A 17,118-nucleotide genomic window follows, 5' to 3' on the forward strand; every position below is an offset into this window, starting at 1 on the left:
AATCAATTGCTCCTACTGAATGTGATTATCATGGTGACAGTATGTGACGTACAACAATATATGGCAATATAAACACAGGTATATTCCCTTTTTAAAAGGAAAACATTTGCTAACTTTGTACTGCAGAACCAAAGATTCCAGAAATGCGCACAACAGAAATTTCTGCATTGAGTATCCTATCAGCAATGTTACTGGAATAAATGAAGACAAAGCAAGGAATCATGTTGGAACACACAGCTCTGCTGATGAAGACCATGTTTGATTAGCTCCTGGATAGTGTTGTTTAAGGGCTGGATGGATCTTCATGGTAAGTATGGAGAGAAAGAAACGTTCCCATCTCAACACCAGACTGTGAGGGGCTTGTGGAGTTGTGGCACAGATGGTGTAAATATTATGAATATTAGCATTATTCATTCTGTTCTTTTTGAAATCATGCATTTATCGTTAAATTGGTATTTGTGTTATGTACATACTTACAGAATGAACAGTAAGAAAACAGCTCTTCTGAATATTAAATAACTTTTTTCTTATGTGGTGTGGACATCATTTGTTTTGTGTTTACTAACGAGCACATGCTCTTGTAAACACAGAAAACATCTATTCTCTGTTGCCCTTTGTGCCTTCAAGACGTATCCCAAACTAAAATCAAATTTACAATCAAACAAAATGTGTATTATTGCTGTTAATTTATTTGATATAGCAAAAATACATATTCTGTTCAACTGCACCAGCATATGTCATGATTAGCAATAGTATTGTCCTCAGGAATAGTTATTTTGGATATTACAAATAGGAGATGGGCTCCACTTTACTTTTCAGGTAAGCTATGTGATGTACAGCATATCTTCATCATCCATAATAAATAATACAGTAGCTGGCTCATCAGGGCCTAAATACATCCACAGTACTGTACGTCTCTCGAGGCATTATGCAGAACGTGAAAGGTTATGACTCTTATCCAGAGTGGTGACTTTTGAATTCAGCTGGTACGTCACTGTCCAGTTTACATATTACCTTGTAGATCGCCTTCTTCCAGGATGGATCACGGTCTTTGCCCATCGAAATAGCAATGTAAAATTCTCTCAGTGTAATCTCAGCAACTTCAAGGAATCTGTCAGGGACCTGTCAAAAAAAAAAAATACATAAGGCCTTATAAACTAGCTGTTGATACTCTAATGCTCTAAAGATTCTGTGTGTGTGTTTGTGTGACAGAAAAAGAGAAGTGGGTAGGTTTACAATATATTTCTGATATTACTAATTGTGCATGTCCGTTTAAGGTAAGTCATGAGTAGAAACTTAACAGAGGGACTTAACTATTCTCAGGTGAGAATCAAATAAAACCAATAATCAAAATTATAGTCTGACCTACTGTCTTCACCTTTCTTTGCTCTATTACGCTTTCATGAAACTGCAGTTGTGTTTTTTCTAGGAATTCAAGTACTGTAATACAGAGCATCCACAGAAATTTAATTTCTTCCAGGGTGATATTGTTGGATTAATTGACTGTTGGAGCTGGTAAGCGATGCACATAATGTAAAGATCACTTTAGTACACTCTGATTGGGAGTCTTCAGGAGACAAAAAGTGTGTTTTAAGTGTAGTAACTCTCCAATTGCCAACATGTCTCCCCCATGTAGACGCTCTAACAGCATCTGGCCCATTTTTATTAAACTTCTCACAATAGTGGTACTGAACTGGATTCACTGGTCTGATCACATGACCAGAGAGATCCTCCTGGAACATGTAGGGGAATACCACTCAATTTAAGAATTTGCATACATTAATAAGATTATCATAAAATCAGACAACAGAGGCATACCAAGAAAATGAGATGCAGTGAATGAATGAGACTTAAGTTTTGTGACAGGCAATGTGTGTTTCTGCTTTTACACCTAAATGAGATGCATTTGACAGTGTTGCTCTCTGATCCCTAACAGAGAGGGTGCCTGTACCCCCAGAGAACAACTCTGAGCACTGCCATCATCTTTGTATTTTTTTCCCCCATTCTTTATGCCAGTGGTTCTCAATCCTGTACCACAGGCCTGCTGTTTTTCTATTTTACCTGGTAGTTAATTATGTTCACCTGGTGTATTATCAGGGGCTGAATGAGACCTGGGACACCAGAAGAATGTAATCAACTTTACCAGGTAAGCTGTAAGAACTGTCCGTTTGTAACAGTTTTATTTAATTTTAAATTTTAACAGTGTTAAAAGAATGAGGTCCTACCAGCTTGCGTTTACTGTAATGCAACTGGAACTGATTATCATAAATTACATTTATTATCTATGTAGTCTTGCAATTAAACAGTTTTCAACTTGCCTCTAACTAGCCATTTGCTTGACAATGCAACTGAAACCTCCGCAACAGAAATTCAGAATCTATTTTTTATCATTTTAATTCTCGTTCCTAAAAATAACAACAATTTCCCTGCAATATGTGACAGTCTCCGCAAGCAAAATGCAGTGTTTTAGGACAAAATTGACATTTTTAAGGCAATATCTTGGAATTGAAGAGAATTGCACTGCTGCCACATGATTGGCTGAATGGATAATTGCATGAATAAGCAGGTGTTCCTAATAAAGTGTATGTCATCTTCACTAATACAGTAGAGACAGTATAGACTTATTAACTTGTTAAGAGATTAAAATCATAAATCTGTGAGAACCAAGAAGGTTTTGGTGCATAAAGGTCTACATGTTTTTAGGCACAGATGACAAACTGCACATTTCCTGGTTAATGTGGGTTCAATACTATTAGTATATGGATGAAACTCTAATAAATGTAAAACACTGGCTACCAAGCACAACTCAATTTGTATTGTTTATCCATCATCTTGGAATTATCTGTCGGTGTTTCCCTATCGTGCCAAATACAACATAACTGCAAGACCTCTTCCTGTACAGCAAAAGGCCTTTTGTTGAAGTCTTTTTCACTGGACTTGCAGTAAAAAAAAAAAAGTTTTGTATCATGTGGGAATGTACACTGAATGTACAAAATATCAGGGACACTTACTCTTTTCATGAAGTACACTAATGAGGTGAATGCAGGTCAAATCCATTATCCCTTATTGATTTCCCTTATTAAATCTAAACCAATCACAACGGAGGAGATGCAGATAAAGAGCAGCAAACATGTTAGAGAAGGATTTTTCAGCTTTGAGACAATTGAGAAGTGGATTGTGCAGCTCAATATCAGGAAGATGTCCCCAATATTTTGTCCATTCAGTGTATATCAGTGTATAAAATTACTTGGTGATTTCCCTTGTACTTCACCTGGAAGTCGTTGGCCTTGTTGTAGTGCATGTTGAGAGCTCTAAAAAGTTCCGATTCTCTTCCCACAGTCAGATCCGTCACATCGGCCGCTCCTTCCAGGATGGCATGGCGGGCGAACTTCTCCATCTGGATGTAGTAGAACTCCCTGAAGTTACTGAACCACTTGATCAGCTGGGAGGTGATGCAGCGCGTGAACTGGGAACGAAACAGAACAAGGGTAAGTGAGTTGCTGCGATGTCTGAAGGTAACGAGTCACTGCATCTTGGAGCTAATTTTTAGGATTGTTGTAATGTTTAATGTTTTGTCTGTGTGAGAGATTAACTGTTATGTACTTAAAGTGTGGTTTACAGTGTAAAATGTTTTCAATGTGATGAAAATAAAATGGCAATAAAGTTTTTTACCACATCATTGTATTGTCATTTTTACACCTCTGTATTTTACAGACATGCAATACTCAAGATGGTGTAATTTTGGTAATCCTAATCTCTAGTTGTTGAATTATATTGCTGTTGTCGCTCAGAAACATCATATCATATCATAAGTAAATTTTTCAGGAATTGATTCTTTCACAATGATACATTTTTGAAAACACACAATTGGTTTGAAATTGTTTTCATGGACCCTAGGGTGATAGAACCTGTCCGGCACATTAAGGATCATGAAAGCTTTGAAGTAATTTATGAATTATGGGATTTCACGACAGCAGCAATATGCATTGCTGCATATGCAGAATAACTTTTCCAAGATTTTGATGAATGCTATAAACATGTAGTGTTGTGATTAGCCAAGATTCATCAAGTTTTCATGCTTTCTATCCTGTCACTTAAAATGACACAAATGTACACAACAATTTTGTTGCATCTCTACAAAACCTCCTCACCTGCACATCATGGAAAAAGGTTTTCAGCACTAGTGAGCTGGGGTAGCGAGTGTAGAAGAACATGAGCTTCGCTTTCTTCAGATGATTTGTGGTCAGACCCTCCTAAATGCACCAGTATTAAGGACACAATACACACATCTTACACATAAGAAACAGCATGACCTTTCTCTTTTAGAAAGCCCAGCATTCTTTGGAAACATTTTCTCTCCCGGCAATCATTACGACTCAAGATAGAGGGAGAGATTGCAATTTTCTTCAGAGCTCACAAGATCAAAGGAGGCACTTATTGGAGTCTCTAGGCCAAACCAAGTCGCAAAGTTATTGCCCTCTTTAGAAAAGACAGGGAAAATTGGTGTTGATGAACAGACTCATTTTATAGCAGATACCTGGGGTGATGAGAAGGTTTGTGAGCACATGCCAGTTTGTTATTTGGCACTTGAACCTCAAAGAAGCAGAGGTAGAAGTTGTCTTGTGAGGTATAATAATACTGGTATCTAAAGACAATTGCTTCAAAAGCTACAGACAGTTCTTTTATGAAAGAAATATCAGACCGTTTCGAGCCCTAGCATTTTGCTGTTCACTCATCTTAAAGGTACATGTGAAAGTCAGAATACAATTGATTAAGCGGTCAAATATTAGTCAAGCATTTTATACAACAATGTTTTGATTAGAAAACTTCTAAAGGATACATTCAGCACGTACAAGTTATTCTTCACCATAGTCTGCAGGCCATCTGACTCGATCTTGACATGAGGGAGACACAGGCTTTCCAAAAGCATGGGATCCACCGACACAGGATGAGTCTGGGGACTTCTGACAGATCTGGAGTTGACTTTGGATCTCACTTTGACCGGGTTCCAAGATGCATCGAATCTCTCCAACTTTGCTTGATCAACTCCAGGATATCCATCTTGGAAGCATCTGAGGGCGTTCTGATGGCCGCCGTTATGAATATTCTCTGACGCCCGATCTTCATGAAGAGCAATGTGATGACCGAAGGGGAACGGAGGCTTTGGACAATGGTGAGGTCTTGTTTTGGGCTGGAGGTTAACCGCACCACATCTGGCCTGTGGAGGCTTTTGCACAACCAGAGAAAGCGCTTCCGTTTGAACATCTGGGACTTGGACCTCTGCTCTCTCACAACATGGGAGTCTTGATTTATTGTTCTTCTGATTAAGATTAAGAAGAGACATATTATCAGTGTCTACACTCCCCTTATCATTTGGCGGCCCCTGTAAAAGCGGCATGCTTTTGAAAATAGAGTCAACGCTCATACTGACAGCTCTTGACAGTTCGTACTTTAAAATATCTGCCATCAACTTTATTTTGTCAGGTTTGGATTGGAAGTAGTTCATCAGCTTCACCTTTTTCCACCCTTGGTATTTTCTACTTGAGGTGCTCTCAAACTCATTGGATGGATCTGTAAACGTATCTCTTGGAGATATGCTGGGAGAATCGCTCCAGGTGGGATCATTTTCCTCCACAAAACTTTCCCTACTGACCTCTTCAGCTTCATTTACCACGTCCACATGGGTAAACCTTGTCCGGAGTTGTCTGAGTGGCTGATGCCCGCTTTGAATCTGCCTCCTTGTTGTCTGGTTCTCTTGACTCCTGTGACTGGTGCCACCAGCTCCACTTCTCTGCATGTGGTCCTGATGGAGAGGCAGGTCCTGTGTCCTTTGGTTTTCCCGCACGCTGTCTGATTCCTCATGCTGACCCGCTGCCGCCGCCACATCTGTGAAATGCATACCAGGGGAGCCTGTCATGCCTTTGATGATGTTTTCCACTCTGGCACGCTTTGCCTGATGGCCACTATTCAGGGTCCAGTCATGGGGAGCGCAAGAATTGGCTGCGGGGGATAAGTGCCGTCTTGTGGACAAAGGTCCAACGGTGCCGTCTGTGGACGGACTGCTGCTGGGCTCCACCTGGCTTGAACTGATCACACTTGAACCAATATCATTGCTGCTGTAATAAGCGCTCTCCGGTAGAATCCTATTGCTCCCAATGTCTTTGTGCAACAGCACAGAAATACCTGATTCATCTGAATGTGATGACAGAGTGGGATCAGGTTGAAAAGAGGGGAGATGCTCTGCACTGCAGCTGTCAAGGTAGATGTTGCTGGAATACATGCCTTTGTCCCAAAGACTTGAATTCATGCTTGTTGAATTAAGAAAGACAGCAGTGAAAAAGAATACTAAACGTCATTATATAGCATAAGTATTGTAATAAATCAAAAATCAAAGTACTTGGAGATGTCACAATGAAAAATGTTGTTTTAGATTCATTCTATCAAAAGGGTTCATTGTTAATTGTTGCTAATATTAAATACTTTTTTAAATTCTCATAGGCTACTGCTTATTTATTTTGGATTGATTTAATTGACATGTATGCTACTTGAACTTTATTAAACCGTTAAATCATACTAATATGTCTTGTCTAGATGTAAGGTTAACCTGTAAGACATTTAAAGTGTCAATTGAGTATTTGTGACTAATTTGAGTTACATTTGAAAATGTAGCCTACTTGGCACAGCTATAACAGAGCCACTGTAAGAAACTAGTCTTCAAAATGCAAGAAATTGATTTCTTCTCATCCTTCTATATCCAAGAAATGCTTTAGTCTGTCCTGCAAGTTTTCTTGTTGCGTCTCTTCAGTTTACATGTATCCGTTTCTCAGATCAGATTCTCAAACTATTGTCAAAGACTGAGAGAAACACCGTGTAGCCTATTTTGCTGTCACCTTACGAAACTATAACATGCAGAATTCAAAGACATCATGCAAATAAATAACTGACACCCTACCTGTTGCTTTTCGGAGAGAGCAGTAGACCCTGCAGGTCGGATGCTTGCTGGAGGAGAGGACGTCTCAAGTATTTCTACTAGCCCGACTGAGCCGGACCAGAAACGAGGAGGTGTGGTCAAATTTGCCACCCTATCCCATCCCTTTGCTTGGCCCATAATTACACCGAATCCATTATTTGTACCAGACAACCAAAGATTAGACAAAAGGTTGAAGAATTAAATATTTATCTAATGCTATGTTTTCTTAAAATTGACTTGTTTGTCCAGTTTCTACTGAACTGAACTTGCTCAGAATAGTGTGGCTCATTGCAAATTTCCTAAACTTTGAATTCATTGAGTAGTAGCCCTACTCTATTTAATCTATGGCACAATCCTGTTACGTTTAAAATACATATTCATCATCAGAGAATTCAGTCTACTATTTATATCTCCCCAGTCATAGTTTTGGTCAATTTGAAGTATAACGAATGGCCAGTAAATAATAGGGAACTGCAAAGTAATTTATTTCATTATGGTACAGACTGCCCCCCTCTCTGCCAGCCACAGTGGTATCTCCCAGAGTGACTCGGCCTCACGAGCCTCGGACCGCCCACGTATCGGGAGTAGCGCGAGCCTCTCAGCCGCTCCCTCGGTCGCTGCCAAACAACAGAGACGTCAGCTATGTTATCGCAATCCCGATGTCTTTACCGGACGCTTGGCCGCTCGGTGTCCGCGCTAAGCCAGGTAGGATGGAAAGGTCACTGAAATGTCCCGGTTCTTTGAGCTCTGAAGGGTTTCGACCGGGTAGTTCAAGGCCACAGCGAGCAACTGACGTTAACTTAGCTTCATGTCAAGCAAGGCCTCATCCACCAAGGGCAGAGCCACACTGACACCCGCAAAGTTAGCTAGTGAGCAGTTTTCTGAAGAAACTGAGCATGCTATCCGATTAGACTTGGGGCTATCGTCAAAATATGTAAATGTTCATTTAAAATTAAATTTTCAACATAGTTATGTCCGACATAGCTGCCTAGCTAATGTTAGCTTTAGCGAGCAGGTCAGAGCAGCTAACCTAACTAGCTCTGAAACTAACCTCTGCCCCCGTCTGTCGTATCAGTGTGCAATTTTTTTTTATCCATGAATGGCTTCACAGCATATGGAGCAGCCTTAATTTCTTGACAAAGTAATGTAAGTATGTTATGGCGGCGCTTGGTGTGTGCAGCTGACCTGACAGCCAGAAATAGCCCATGTCATGTTAGACATGAATGTGCCGTGAGGAGCAAGGTTTGCCCTCAAGTTCAGCTGCCTTGTCATTACTTTCAGCAGGAACTCACAATAGCAATATGCTTGTCTTGTCCGACTAGTAGATCAGGTGCCTTCCCACAATTCCTCTGCATAACTCATAGAGAGGCTTAGGTGGTAATGTTGCCAACATAGTTGGTTTTTCGCTGCATGGTTGTTTGAGAAATCTGTAATGGCATAATGCAACCTTTGAAAATAAGCACAAGGACATTGGGATCCATCAAGAAGCTCTAAGGAAATGAGTCTACTGGAACACATTAAAAAACTTAATGTAAGGAAAAGATACGAAATATCTAGTCAATTTGACACTGGTTTCGGTCATAAATCACCTAGTGTAGTGGTTGGTTGGAAGGAAAACCTGCAGACTCTTGGCCCTCCATAGCACATGATTGGACACCACTGGTATAGACAGTGGAAACACAAATAGATCTTGCGTGCATGCCTGTATATGCTGTGTTCTGCTATATATTATGACTCACTTTCTGACAACTCCACCCTACTCTGGCAGTCAACATCAGCTCGCCAGTAAGAACATAGTTTGTGGGCTTAGTGAATACAACAGACTAAAGACAGTGTGAAGAAGCCTAAGCTTGTCAGTGCTGTGGCTCGGGCCTCCACCCTCAAAAGTCCTATAAACATATCAGTGTAATTAAAATCTTTACAGTGGCCAGCCTTTGTCAGTGTAAAACGAAAGTAAGAAGAAAATCCAGTGGTATAACTGAAAAGTGGTGTAACTGATCATTGAAAAGTCTAGAAAGTCTAACTAAACCTTGTTAGTTGAGAGTTCCTCATTTTCCCATTAAGGAGAAGGGTGTGATTAATCACCACACATTTGAGTAAAAAAGTGATCTAGTGTAGTTCATGTCCAGCCCATAGATGATCTTAGCATTTGTCTCTTTATATAAAATCAGTGCATATAAAAAGTAATACATGCAGGTACTTATTTCCAGACAAAGTTTGGGATTTGACATGAGTGTCTTACACTGCATTTCTACAAGATATGTGTACATTTTCCATTGATTTGGGTGAAGCTACTAATCACATTATATTCAAGCATAATGATATACAGTAACTGCTTTGCCGCTGTTGGAAGACTGGCAGACTTAATAGAAAGTGTATTTAGCAGTGATCTTGATGTTGTGCAAACTTTACATCTTTTGCCATCGCTTCTTCTTTGGCAAATTTTCATTAATTCATACTTAGTAATGCGAGGAAATGCCTCCAGATATCTTTTTCTGTGAGCCCATTGTCAACCTTGTCAACACTGCTCAACTTCACAATTGGCTATGCTGTGGTTGCTTAGGTTTACTGTTTGGTGCTTTTTTTTTTTTTTTTCTATTTTCTTGGCAAGACTGAATGAGTTGAATGAAACACTAAATGCCACGTAGACAAATATGGGGCCTTCCAACAGCCGTTTCTATCCAATCGTGTGTGTTAACAGGGTGTAAATATTGAGATCAGTCATGTACACACAAATCTGCTTCAATCTGCTGTTTAATTCATAACAAGAAATTGCACAGTGGGAGAGTGTGCACAGCAATTTGGAAATCTAAGGATGAATGTGTTTATGCATATGTTTGTGTTTTTGCACATTCAGCTTCATAGTGGTTAATGTTCTTGAAGTTTTATACCTCAGGCCCTAGATTTTATGACTCGGTTGCGTGTTGAGGACAAAACTAACCGTGACAGCTCTGGTACTCCGCTTTATGGCGGCTCACTAGATTTTGTCTTTTAGCCTTATTGTCTCTCAGCTAAAAAAACATAAGGATATGATTTGAATGCTCAGCCTTGACGGCCGACCTGTTTTCAGAGTCTTTAATCAGAACTGTTTTATCTGGTTGGGGAAGCACAGTTAATCTAAATCATGCTACTGTGGTTTGAGAGGCTACCAGTGAAGGGCTGTCACAGCCTGCCTACATTGAGAACAATAGTGATTCTTGGTATTTTGATATACAATACACAAATAAATGAATGGGTAACTGAGCGAATGAAACTGATTTGTGTACTTTCCAATCTTTTCAGGGTAATAATGTGTTGGTTCGACGATGTGCATCTGGTAAGTACGCCTTTAACTAAGTAGTCTAGTCCTTCAGCTGGGGTTGAGGACCTCAGGAGTAATGCAACATCTAAGACTGCTGTCTTTGTTTTTCTTGAATAAACACGCTCTTTAAATGGGTCATCCTACGCAGAATGGGATAATGCCTGTTGAGTGGCAGAGATGCCTGAGGAGCCCACAAGTGGTTAGACGTACCTTTTGCAGAACTCCACTCACGTATATATATCAGACCCTCGAGAGCCTCACTGGTCGCTGCTTCTGTTATCATCTAGCCAATAACAACCCCTTTTCTTTCATTTTCTTTGTTTTTCCTCTCTCTTCTTATCTTCACCTTAAGGCCTCTCCGTGTGCAACCGGGTTGTTTACAGGAACTCTCAGCCGTAAGTGCTCTCCTCCATTCTGTTACCTTTGAATGCCCTACAATAACCTCATTATCTAGAAACCCTTCAGCACAATGCTGTGTTGTTGGTGTAAGATCTGTATTACCTGTTTATGTTTTTATGACAAGCTCAGCTATAGGCTTATGCAGCAAATATTGGCTTAATGTTGCTTTGGTGTGTTGTAAATATAAAGTAAGAATAAAAAATTGGGAGATCTGCCCATTATAATGTTTTTTCACAAAGTAATTTGTATTGTAGAATTGCATCTTATTACATATATCTAAAAATAAATGCCCTTTTTTTTAAACATATTTTTGTCTTTTTAGATGTGAATCGCTGTCATCAGCCAATGTCTTCCACATCCGATACTTCAAGACATCTGCTGTTCACAGTACGTACCAAAACATATATATACTCGACTGTCAACATAATGAGTTGAACTCAACTGTTTGTTTAATGTTTAACTTGAGTTAACTCTTGTGTTTGTTTTTGTACAGGGGACGAAGTAGTCACTGTCAAAACTCCTGCGTTTGCAGAATCTGTTTCAGAGGGGGACGTCAGGTGGGAAAAAGGTTGGTAAAAGTGAAGTAAAATGTAATCAGTATTTCACAGATGCCAATGTCCCACACTGAGCCAAACGATGATTGTATCGTATTTCTGCACGTAAAATAAATGGTCATTAATTGTTTTTCCTTCAGCTGTGGGTGACTCTGTGACAGAAGATGAAGTGGTGTGCGAAATCGAGACGGACAAGGTATGAAAAAATCATCTAAATATGAAGAACACAACTTTTTACTTTTTAACAGAGTAAAAGAAAATGTTAGATGCTGAACTGCTAAAATTGTTTGTGTTTTGTATCTCCAGACCTCGGTACAAGTACCCGCTCCAGCCGCTGGTGTGATTGAGGAACTGCTGGTGCCCGATGGAGGGAGAGTGGAGGGAGGAACGCCCCTCTTCAAACTCCGGAAAGGAGGTGCGCACTTGTTTACTTTGTATCAGTGCGGTAAACTAACTAGTAAAGGCACATACCAGAAGTTTTTATATTTCATTAAATTGTATGTAATACAAAGTTTCTGTATAGATCTCACCAGTTGCTGTCACATTCTGGATTCAAGATTTAATGGGATCTCAGGAATACTTATAATGTTGGAATCAATTGTGTCCCCCTCGACTACTGCACACAATCTAGAGACTGATGGCAAACCTGACTAACAGAACGACTATCTATCTTTCTTTCCTTCTGTCTCCTCAGCTGGTGCTGCCAAAGCTGCCCCTTCCCCGGCTGCAGAAGCCCCCGCTGCGGCTGCTGCAGCCCCTCCTCCACCTCCACCTCCTCCAACCCCAGTCCCTACCACCATGCCTCCAGTGCCCCCAGTGCCAGCACAAGCTGCCCAAGCCAAACCTGGTGTGTTTCACACTCTGCCACACAAATCTACTTAGTTCTGCTACAAGTAGCATCATTTAAGGATCATTATACAGATATTTCTAGAATTGAGTATCTGAGCAGCTGACTAGCACTATTATTGGCTCTGATGACAGCTTGTTAACCCATGTTTTATTATAGATGTTTTGTTTCATTTTTTGAGAAATTTCTTGAGCTCATCTTGTGTCAATCCCTCTCTCTCCTTATAGTTTCTGCTATCAAGCCCACTGCTGCAGCTCCAGCTCCGGCTGCTGCCCCTTCACCAGCAGGAGTCAGAGCAGAGAACAGGGTAACGCACATGCAAGCAATGCTCAAACAAGGACCTTATTATGCTGCATGGTTTTATTCTTCTTCTTCTTCAACCTAAAATATATACCACTTAAAGGAGAGAAGGATGTATCAGTGTCATCTAGTATTTTCACTCACATGTATTTAATTCCTTTCTTCCTATTCAGGTGAAGATGAACCGCATGAGGTTGAGGATCGCCCAGAGGCTGAAGGAGGCTCAGAACACCTGCGCCATGCTGACCACCTTCAACGAGGTGGACATGAGGTCAGCCACAGTATCTCTAAAATCAGTGAATACAACTGTCTCGTGTGTGTGTGTGTGTGTGTGTGTGTGTGTGTGTGTGTGTGTGTGTGTGTGTGTGTGTGTGTGTGTGTGTGTGTGTGTGTGTGTGTGTGTGTGTGTGTGTGTGTGTGTGTGTGTGTGTGTGTGTGTGTGTGTGTGTGTGTGTGTGCTGGTCTAGACCCTCGCCAGTTAGGGCTGCAAGTCTTAATGCAGAAGAACTTGATTCACATTTCATGGCAGTGGTGCTTGCAAGATTTGCATGTCGCTATCAAGATATAACCATAAGATCAGTATCACACAAGGGATTCATTGACTAATGTGTTTTTTGCTAAACAAACTCATTGATATATCCTCAATTTTGCTTCAGCAACATCCAGGAGATGAGGAAAATCCACAAGGATGCTTTCTTAAAGAAGCACAACATGAAGCTGGGTTTTATGTCAGCGTTTGTGAAGGCGGCAGCGCACGCTCTGACTGACCAGCCGGCTGTTAATGCGGGTAAGACGGCATAAGAAATGACTTCCACTGTTTTTATTTAGAGGTCAACCAGCTTAAGTAATGTCATGTAGCTTTCTTAAGCCACAAAGGAGCTTTATTCCCTAATTACATTGTTGCATTGCTTTGAAACATTTAATTTTTTATCTTATATTCTACTTTGTCAGGAAAAAATCTTTAACTAGATGTTACATTTATTAATTTTAAGTTATTTCTTCCCTCAGTTATTGATGATACAACCAAAGAGATCGTCTACAGGGATTACGTAGACATTAGTGTGGCTGTGGCAACTCCAAAGGTATGACTTCTTGGATCTACAAAACCTTTTTTTAAAGTTTTATGTGTTTTAAAAAGCAATTGCTGGTAAATGTTGGATGTAGCACTCTAATGCCTAAATTGGCATCTAAGATACTTGTCTGGTATGTGTGTAGCCATTCTCATATTTTCTTTCTATAACCTCTGTTAGGGACTTGTTGTACCAGTGATCCGCAATGCTGAGACCATGAACTTTGCTGACATTGAGAAAACCATTAGTGCACTGGGAGAAAAGGTAAAAAGCTTTGTGCAAATGTTTGGACACAGTGACCGCCTAAGATTATTGTATATGGTTTTTAAATTTCCGTTGTGGTTAGAATTGCGTCCCTGATATTGATGTCAACCTCGACCTCAACGTAATTTAGAAAAAAAATCTATTATATGTCTTATTATTTTACCTTCTTCATCATGGAAGTCATGAGAAAATAAGTGGATTGATTGTGTTGTGTGTCTCAGGCTCGTAAAAACGAGCTGGCTGTTGAGGATATGGATGGCGGAACCTTCACCATCAGCAACGGCGGAGTGTTTGGCTCCATGTTTGGAACGCCCATCATCAACCCGCCGCAGTCCGCCATCCTCGGCATGCACGGCATCTTCGACCGACCTGTGGCCATCAATGGCAAGGTGAGTCATGAATTGTATCCCGAGATACAGATGGTGAAACAATTAGTATCTTGTGCTTTGTTAAAAAATAGATTCATTCATTTAATGCATACTGCCCTACAAGCTTAATAACTGTAACTGTGCAAGAAGTGAAACTTTTCTTCACTGTATTGATGTTCTCTTTGTATTCACCATAGACCTGGTATTTTGCAAGTAGTGTTTGCATAAACAAATGCTTAGTGTTTTGTTTTAACCTGCTTGGAGTACAAAAACAGTACGGAGTTTGCCACATAGTACAATACAATGAACGTTAGAAATGCAAGACTTATTAGAAGTCAGTTTAGTATACTTTCTTTGTGATTGATATCTTATGTGACACTATCTGAATTGTCCTGATGTGGTAAACCCTGTTGTTGTCATGGTTTAAAACAGACACTACAAATAATTTGCAACTACTCTTTGATCCAGATCTGATCTACTTGTATGCGAGTAAACCGTAACACACAAGGCTTTTTGCTTTGGCAGGTTGAGATCCGGCCCATGATGTACGTGGCGCTGACGTACGACCACCGACTCGTCGACGGCAGAGAAGCGGTCACCTTCTTGCGCAAGATCAAAGCCGTGGTGGAAGACCCACGGGTGCTGCTGCTGGACATGTGATTTCCCTTTCACCACTATGCTGTATTTAGAGATAGCTCACCTGCATAACATGAACCCCCCTCCAAAAACATCGCACAAAATCGCCTATAAACCATTGTCTTCTTTTTAAGTGTTCAATTGGACGAGACTGCAGGGGGAAATTAAGGTTGGGCTCCAACACTCATGAAGCTTGAGTAAAGGGTGCTTGATTGTAACATGAAAAATCCATGATTACAGGAATAGGTTTAATATGGGCTTTGGCAAAAATTTACTCTAATTTCAATATTGGATTGGAAAGTTTAAACAAGCATTTTGTTCTTTTTGAATCCTGTGCTCTCTGTATCAATAATTGTCTTGTAACAATTGCACAAAGAAACAAGTCACAATTTAAATCCTCAACATAGATAAGAAATGGAAACTCTAACTGGCATGCACACAGGCTGAACATGTTGAAGCTAGCAAGTGTTGTGTAATGATTCCCATGTGCTCTTAAGTTGGACATATGAAGCATTAGATTGACACCTCACTATACTCTTGTCTCAGCTGTGTAATCGTAAAACAAAATGTCTTTTCCAGGCAGTAGAGTTGACTGTCTGACTCGGCATTTCTGCTCATCGGTTAGGACTCCTGAGGCGCTTTTTCAAGTGGAGCCAAGTGGAGCTCGCTCAAACCAGTTCAAGATGTTTTAATGTTAACAAAGGATTGAAAGAATTCCTTAGTTTATTTGAAACTATCGCTAGTCGTCGTTGCTGGCAACAAGCTGCAAAAAATAATCGCAACAATGTTGCCTGGGGTAGGATTTGAGTGACACTGGAACCTAGCTGAACTGTTAGTGGAAACCAGCAACATCCGGATAGCAGCTCCATGCCTTTAAATCCATGTAAACCATTTGATGAGCATGTGTTGGAGTCAGCTCAGCCGTACTGCCTGTCCTGTTTTTTTTTCTCTTTCCTACAACATCCCCTGTTTTTGAGTCGAGTCCAACAAAGGTCCAAATCTCAAATCTGTTGATGAATGTTGATCAAAATATTGTATGGGCTTTAAGTAGAACAGAACGCACTTCCTCCTACATGAATTCACAGTTCATGAGCAGAAACCATGCAAAACCAGACACTATTCCTTTCAGGATGTTTTTTTTTTTATATATATATATTGTATAAACAACTACATAGGCAGCATTTCATGTTGGGAGTAGTGTTGAAGACGCACAATTTGGCAGCAGGGTTTTCTCATGAGCTCTCCAGTGTCTGGGGAACAGATTCTCATTGTGCTACCCTATATAAAATACTTGTATCTATTTAAAGAAAACAGTTTTAAACATTAAACATCTCAGAGTTTTATGTACTTAGACTCGCATTGACCGTTTCCTTTTTGAACATTGTGTATATATTCTGTATTTGCCATTGGTCTGGTCTTTTACTCCCAAAATCCGACAATGACTGTAGTGTTAAGCTTAGTCTGCATCAGAGAAACTGTTGACCGTATTTCTCCTTGACTGGCATCTATTAAGAACTGGCACCATCATCTTTTTGAAAAGAGCTGCAAAATAGCCCCTTTCAAATAGCCCAAAATGGCACAATAGAAAGCATAAAGATCAAGCAGGGAACATCTTCATGGTTAATCTTGGCTGAAGCATTTTATCCCGTGCCAAATCTATTTTGCTCCTGAATTCTCTGCTGGGCCAATTGCAGATGAATTCTGTGCCAAAGATGGATCTTCAAAGCCTCATTAGCGAGCCTGGCGCTCGGCTCTTGAGGAGCGCCACAATAATGGGATCATCTCTGACAAAGTCTTGAGGGTTGCTTGGCCCTTCCTCCCACTTCACAAACACTGACTCAAGTGTGTGCAGCTGTGTATGATACCCCTTCAGTATTTCTGTTTACTTTAATAATCGCGGAGGACAATGGGTCCTAATGTACGTCTTTGTTTCCCTGCCAGCACCTACACAAATGTCTGAACAACGCCATTTGGAGGAAAAACACAGAATTCATTATGGGAACACAAAAAAACCCAAACATTAGATTACCATGAGAATACTGGAGGTCCTAATGGGCTTGAATACAGCAGACAATGGTACAACGGATCCTTTAATTAAATTATTTACTTTTATTACCACTCAAGATTCCATTAGCGCTTTCGAGATCATGTTAATTGGCAGCGTGTGCCAGTGGGTGCATAGATATCTGAGGGGTTTGTTGGCGGGTTTTTGTTTTGTCTTTAAAATTTGGCCAAATTTGTGAATTTCCAATTGGACTGCTAAATAAGATGTGGGTTTTAAGTCTTTGTGTCCATTCAGATGAAAGATGGCCCATTAGAAATTGGCAGCTAGCTGTTTGTTTTCATTAAGCCACATCAGAGGGATAATTTACCTAAATTATTCTGTTATTTTTTTCCATCTTTCAAATA

The 17,118-nt window shown here is 40.2% G+C and overlaps 2 protein-coding genes across 2 annotated transcripts; one reads left to right on the forward strand and one right to left on the reverse strand.

Moving 5' to 3' along the window:
• Positions 1 to 954: 954 nt before the first annotated feature.
• LOC139662184 (prospero homeobox protein 1-like) lies at positions 955 to 6,280 on the reverse strand. The gene is made up of 4 exons (XM_071540813.1): positions 4,841 to 6,280; positions 4,152 to 4,253; positions 3,272 to 3,466; positions 955 to 1,122 (listed from the first exon to the last, which is right to left on the reverse strand). Exons 1-4 carry the CDS (start codon positions 6,278 to 6,280, stop codon positions 955 to 957), a joined length of 1,905 nt encoding a protein of 634 aa, XP_071396914.1.
• A 1,267-nt stretch (positions 6,281 to 7,547) lies between these two features.
• LOC139662188 (dihydrolipoyllysine-residue succinyltransferase component of 2-oxoglutarate dehydrogenase complex, mitochondrial-like) lies at positions 7,548 to 16,048 on the forward strand. Its single transcript, XM_071540819.1, has 15 exons — positions 7,548 to 7,675; positions 10,253 to 10,286; positions 10,624 to 10,666; positions 10,993 to 11,057; positions 11,164 to 11,238; positions 11,365 to 11,420; positions 11,531 to 11,639; positions 11,919 to 12,071; positions 12,299 to 12,378; positions 12,545 to 12,642; positions 13,028 to 13,158; positions 13,380 to 13,453; positions 13,622 to 13,705; positions 13,927 to 14,094; positions 14,599 to 16,048. The coding sequence occupies exons 1-15, from the start codon at positions 7,613 to 7,615 to the stop codon at positions 14,731 to 14,733; spliced, it is 1,368 nt and encodes a 455-aa protein (XP_071396920.1). The 5' UTR covers positions 7,548 to 7,612; the 3' UTR covers positions 14,734 to 16,048.
• The last annotated feature ends 1,070 nt before the right edge of the window (positions 16,049 to 17,118 follow it).

Source organism: Centroberyx affinis, unplaced genomic scaffold, assembly GCF_046629955.1.
Source record: "Centroberyx affinis isolate AG114_WGS23_722 - 3 ecotype Tasmania unplaced genomic scaffold, CSIRO-AGI_Caff_v1 ptg003726l_1, whole genome shotgun sequence".
NCBI lineage: Eukaryota > Metazoa > Chordata > Actinopteri > Beryciformes > Berycidae > Centroberyx > Centroberyx affinis.

What these genes read in the sequence shown, in the direction of transcription:
- LOC139662184 (XM_071540813.1), bottom strand. Translation starts at nt 6,280, where the DNA reads ATGTATTCCAGCAACATCTACCTTGACAGCTGCAGTGCAGAGCATCTC. An exon ending in CCTTTTTCCATGATGTGCAG is followed by an intron (nt 3,467 to 4,151) that starts GTGAGGAGGTTT and finishes TTTCGTTCCCAG; the next exon opens with TTCACGCGCTGCATCACCTC. An exon ending in ACAAGGCCAACGACTTCCAG is followed by an intron (nt 1,123 to 3,271) that starts GTGAAGTACAAG and finishes TTTTTTTGACAG; the next exon opens with GTCCCTGACAGATTCCTTGA.
- LOC139662188 (XM_071540819.1), top strand. Translation starts at nt 7,613, where the DNA reads ATGTTATCGCAATCCCGATGTCTTTACCGGACGCTTGGCCGCTCGGTG. An exon ending in CGGTGTCCGCGCTAAGCCAG is followed by an intron (nt 7,676 to 10,252) that starts GTAGGATGGAAA and finishes CAATCTTTTCAG; the next exon opens with GGTAATAATGTGTTGGTTCG. An exon ending in GCGAAATCGAGACGGACAAG is followed by an intron (nt 11,421 to 11,530) that starts GTATGAAAAAAT and finishes TTGTATCTCCAG; the next exon opens with ACCTCGGTACAAGTACCCGC.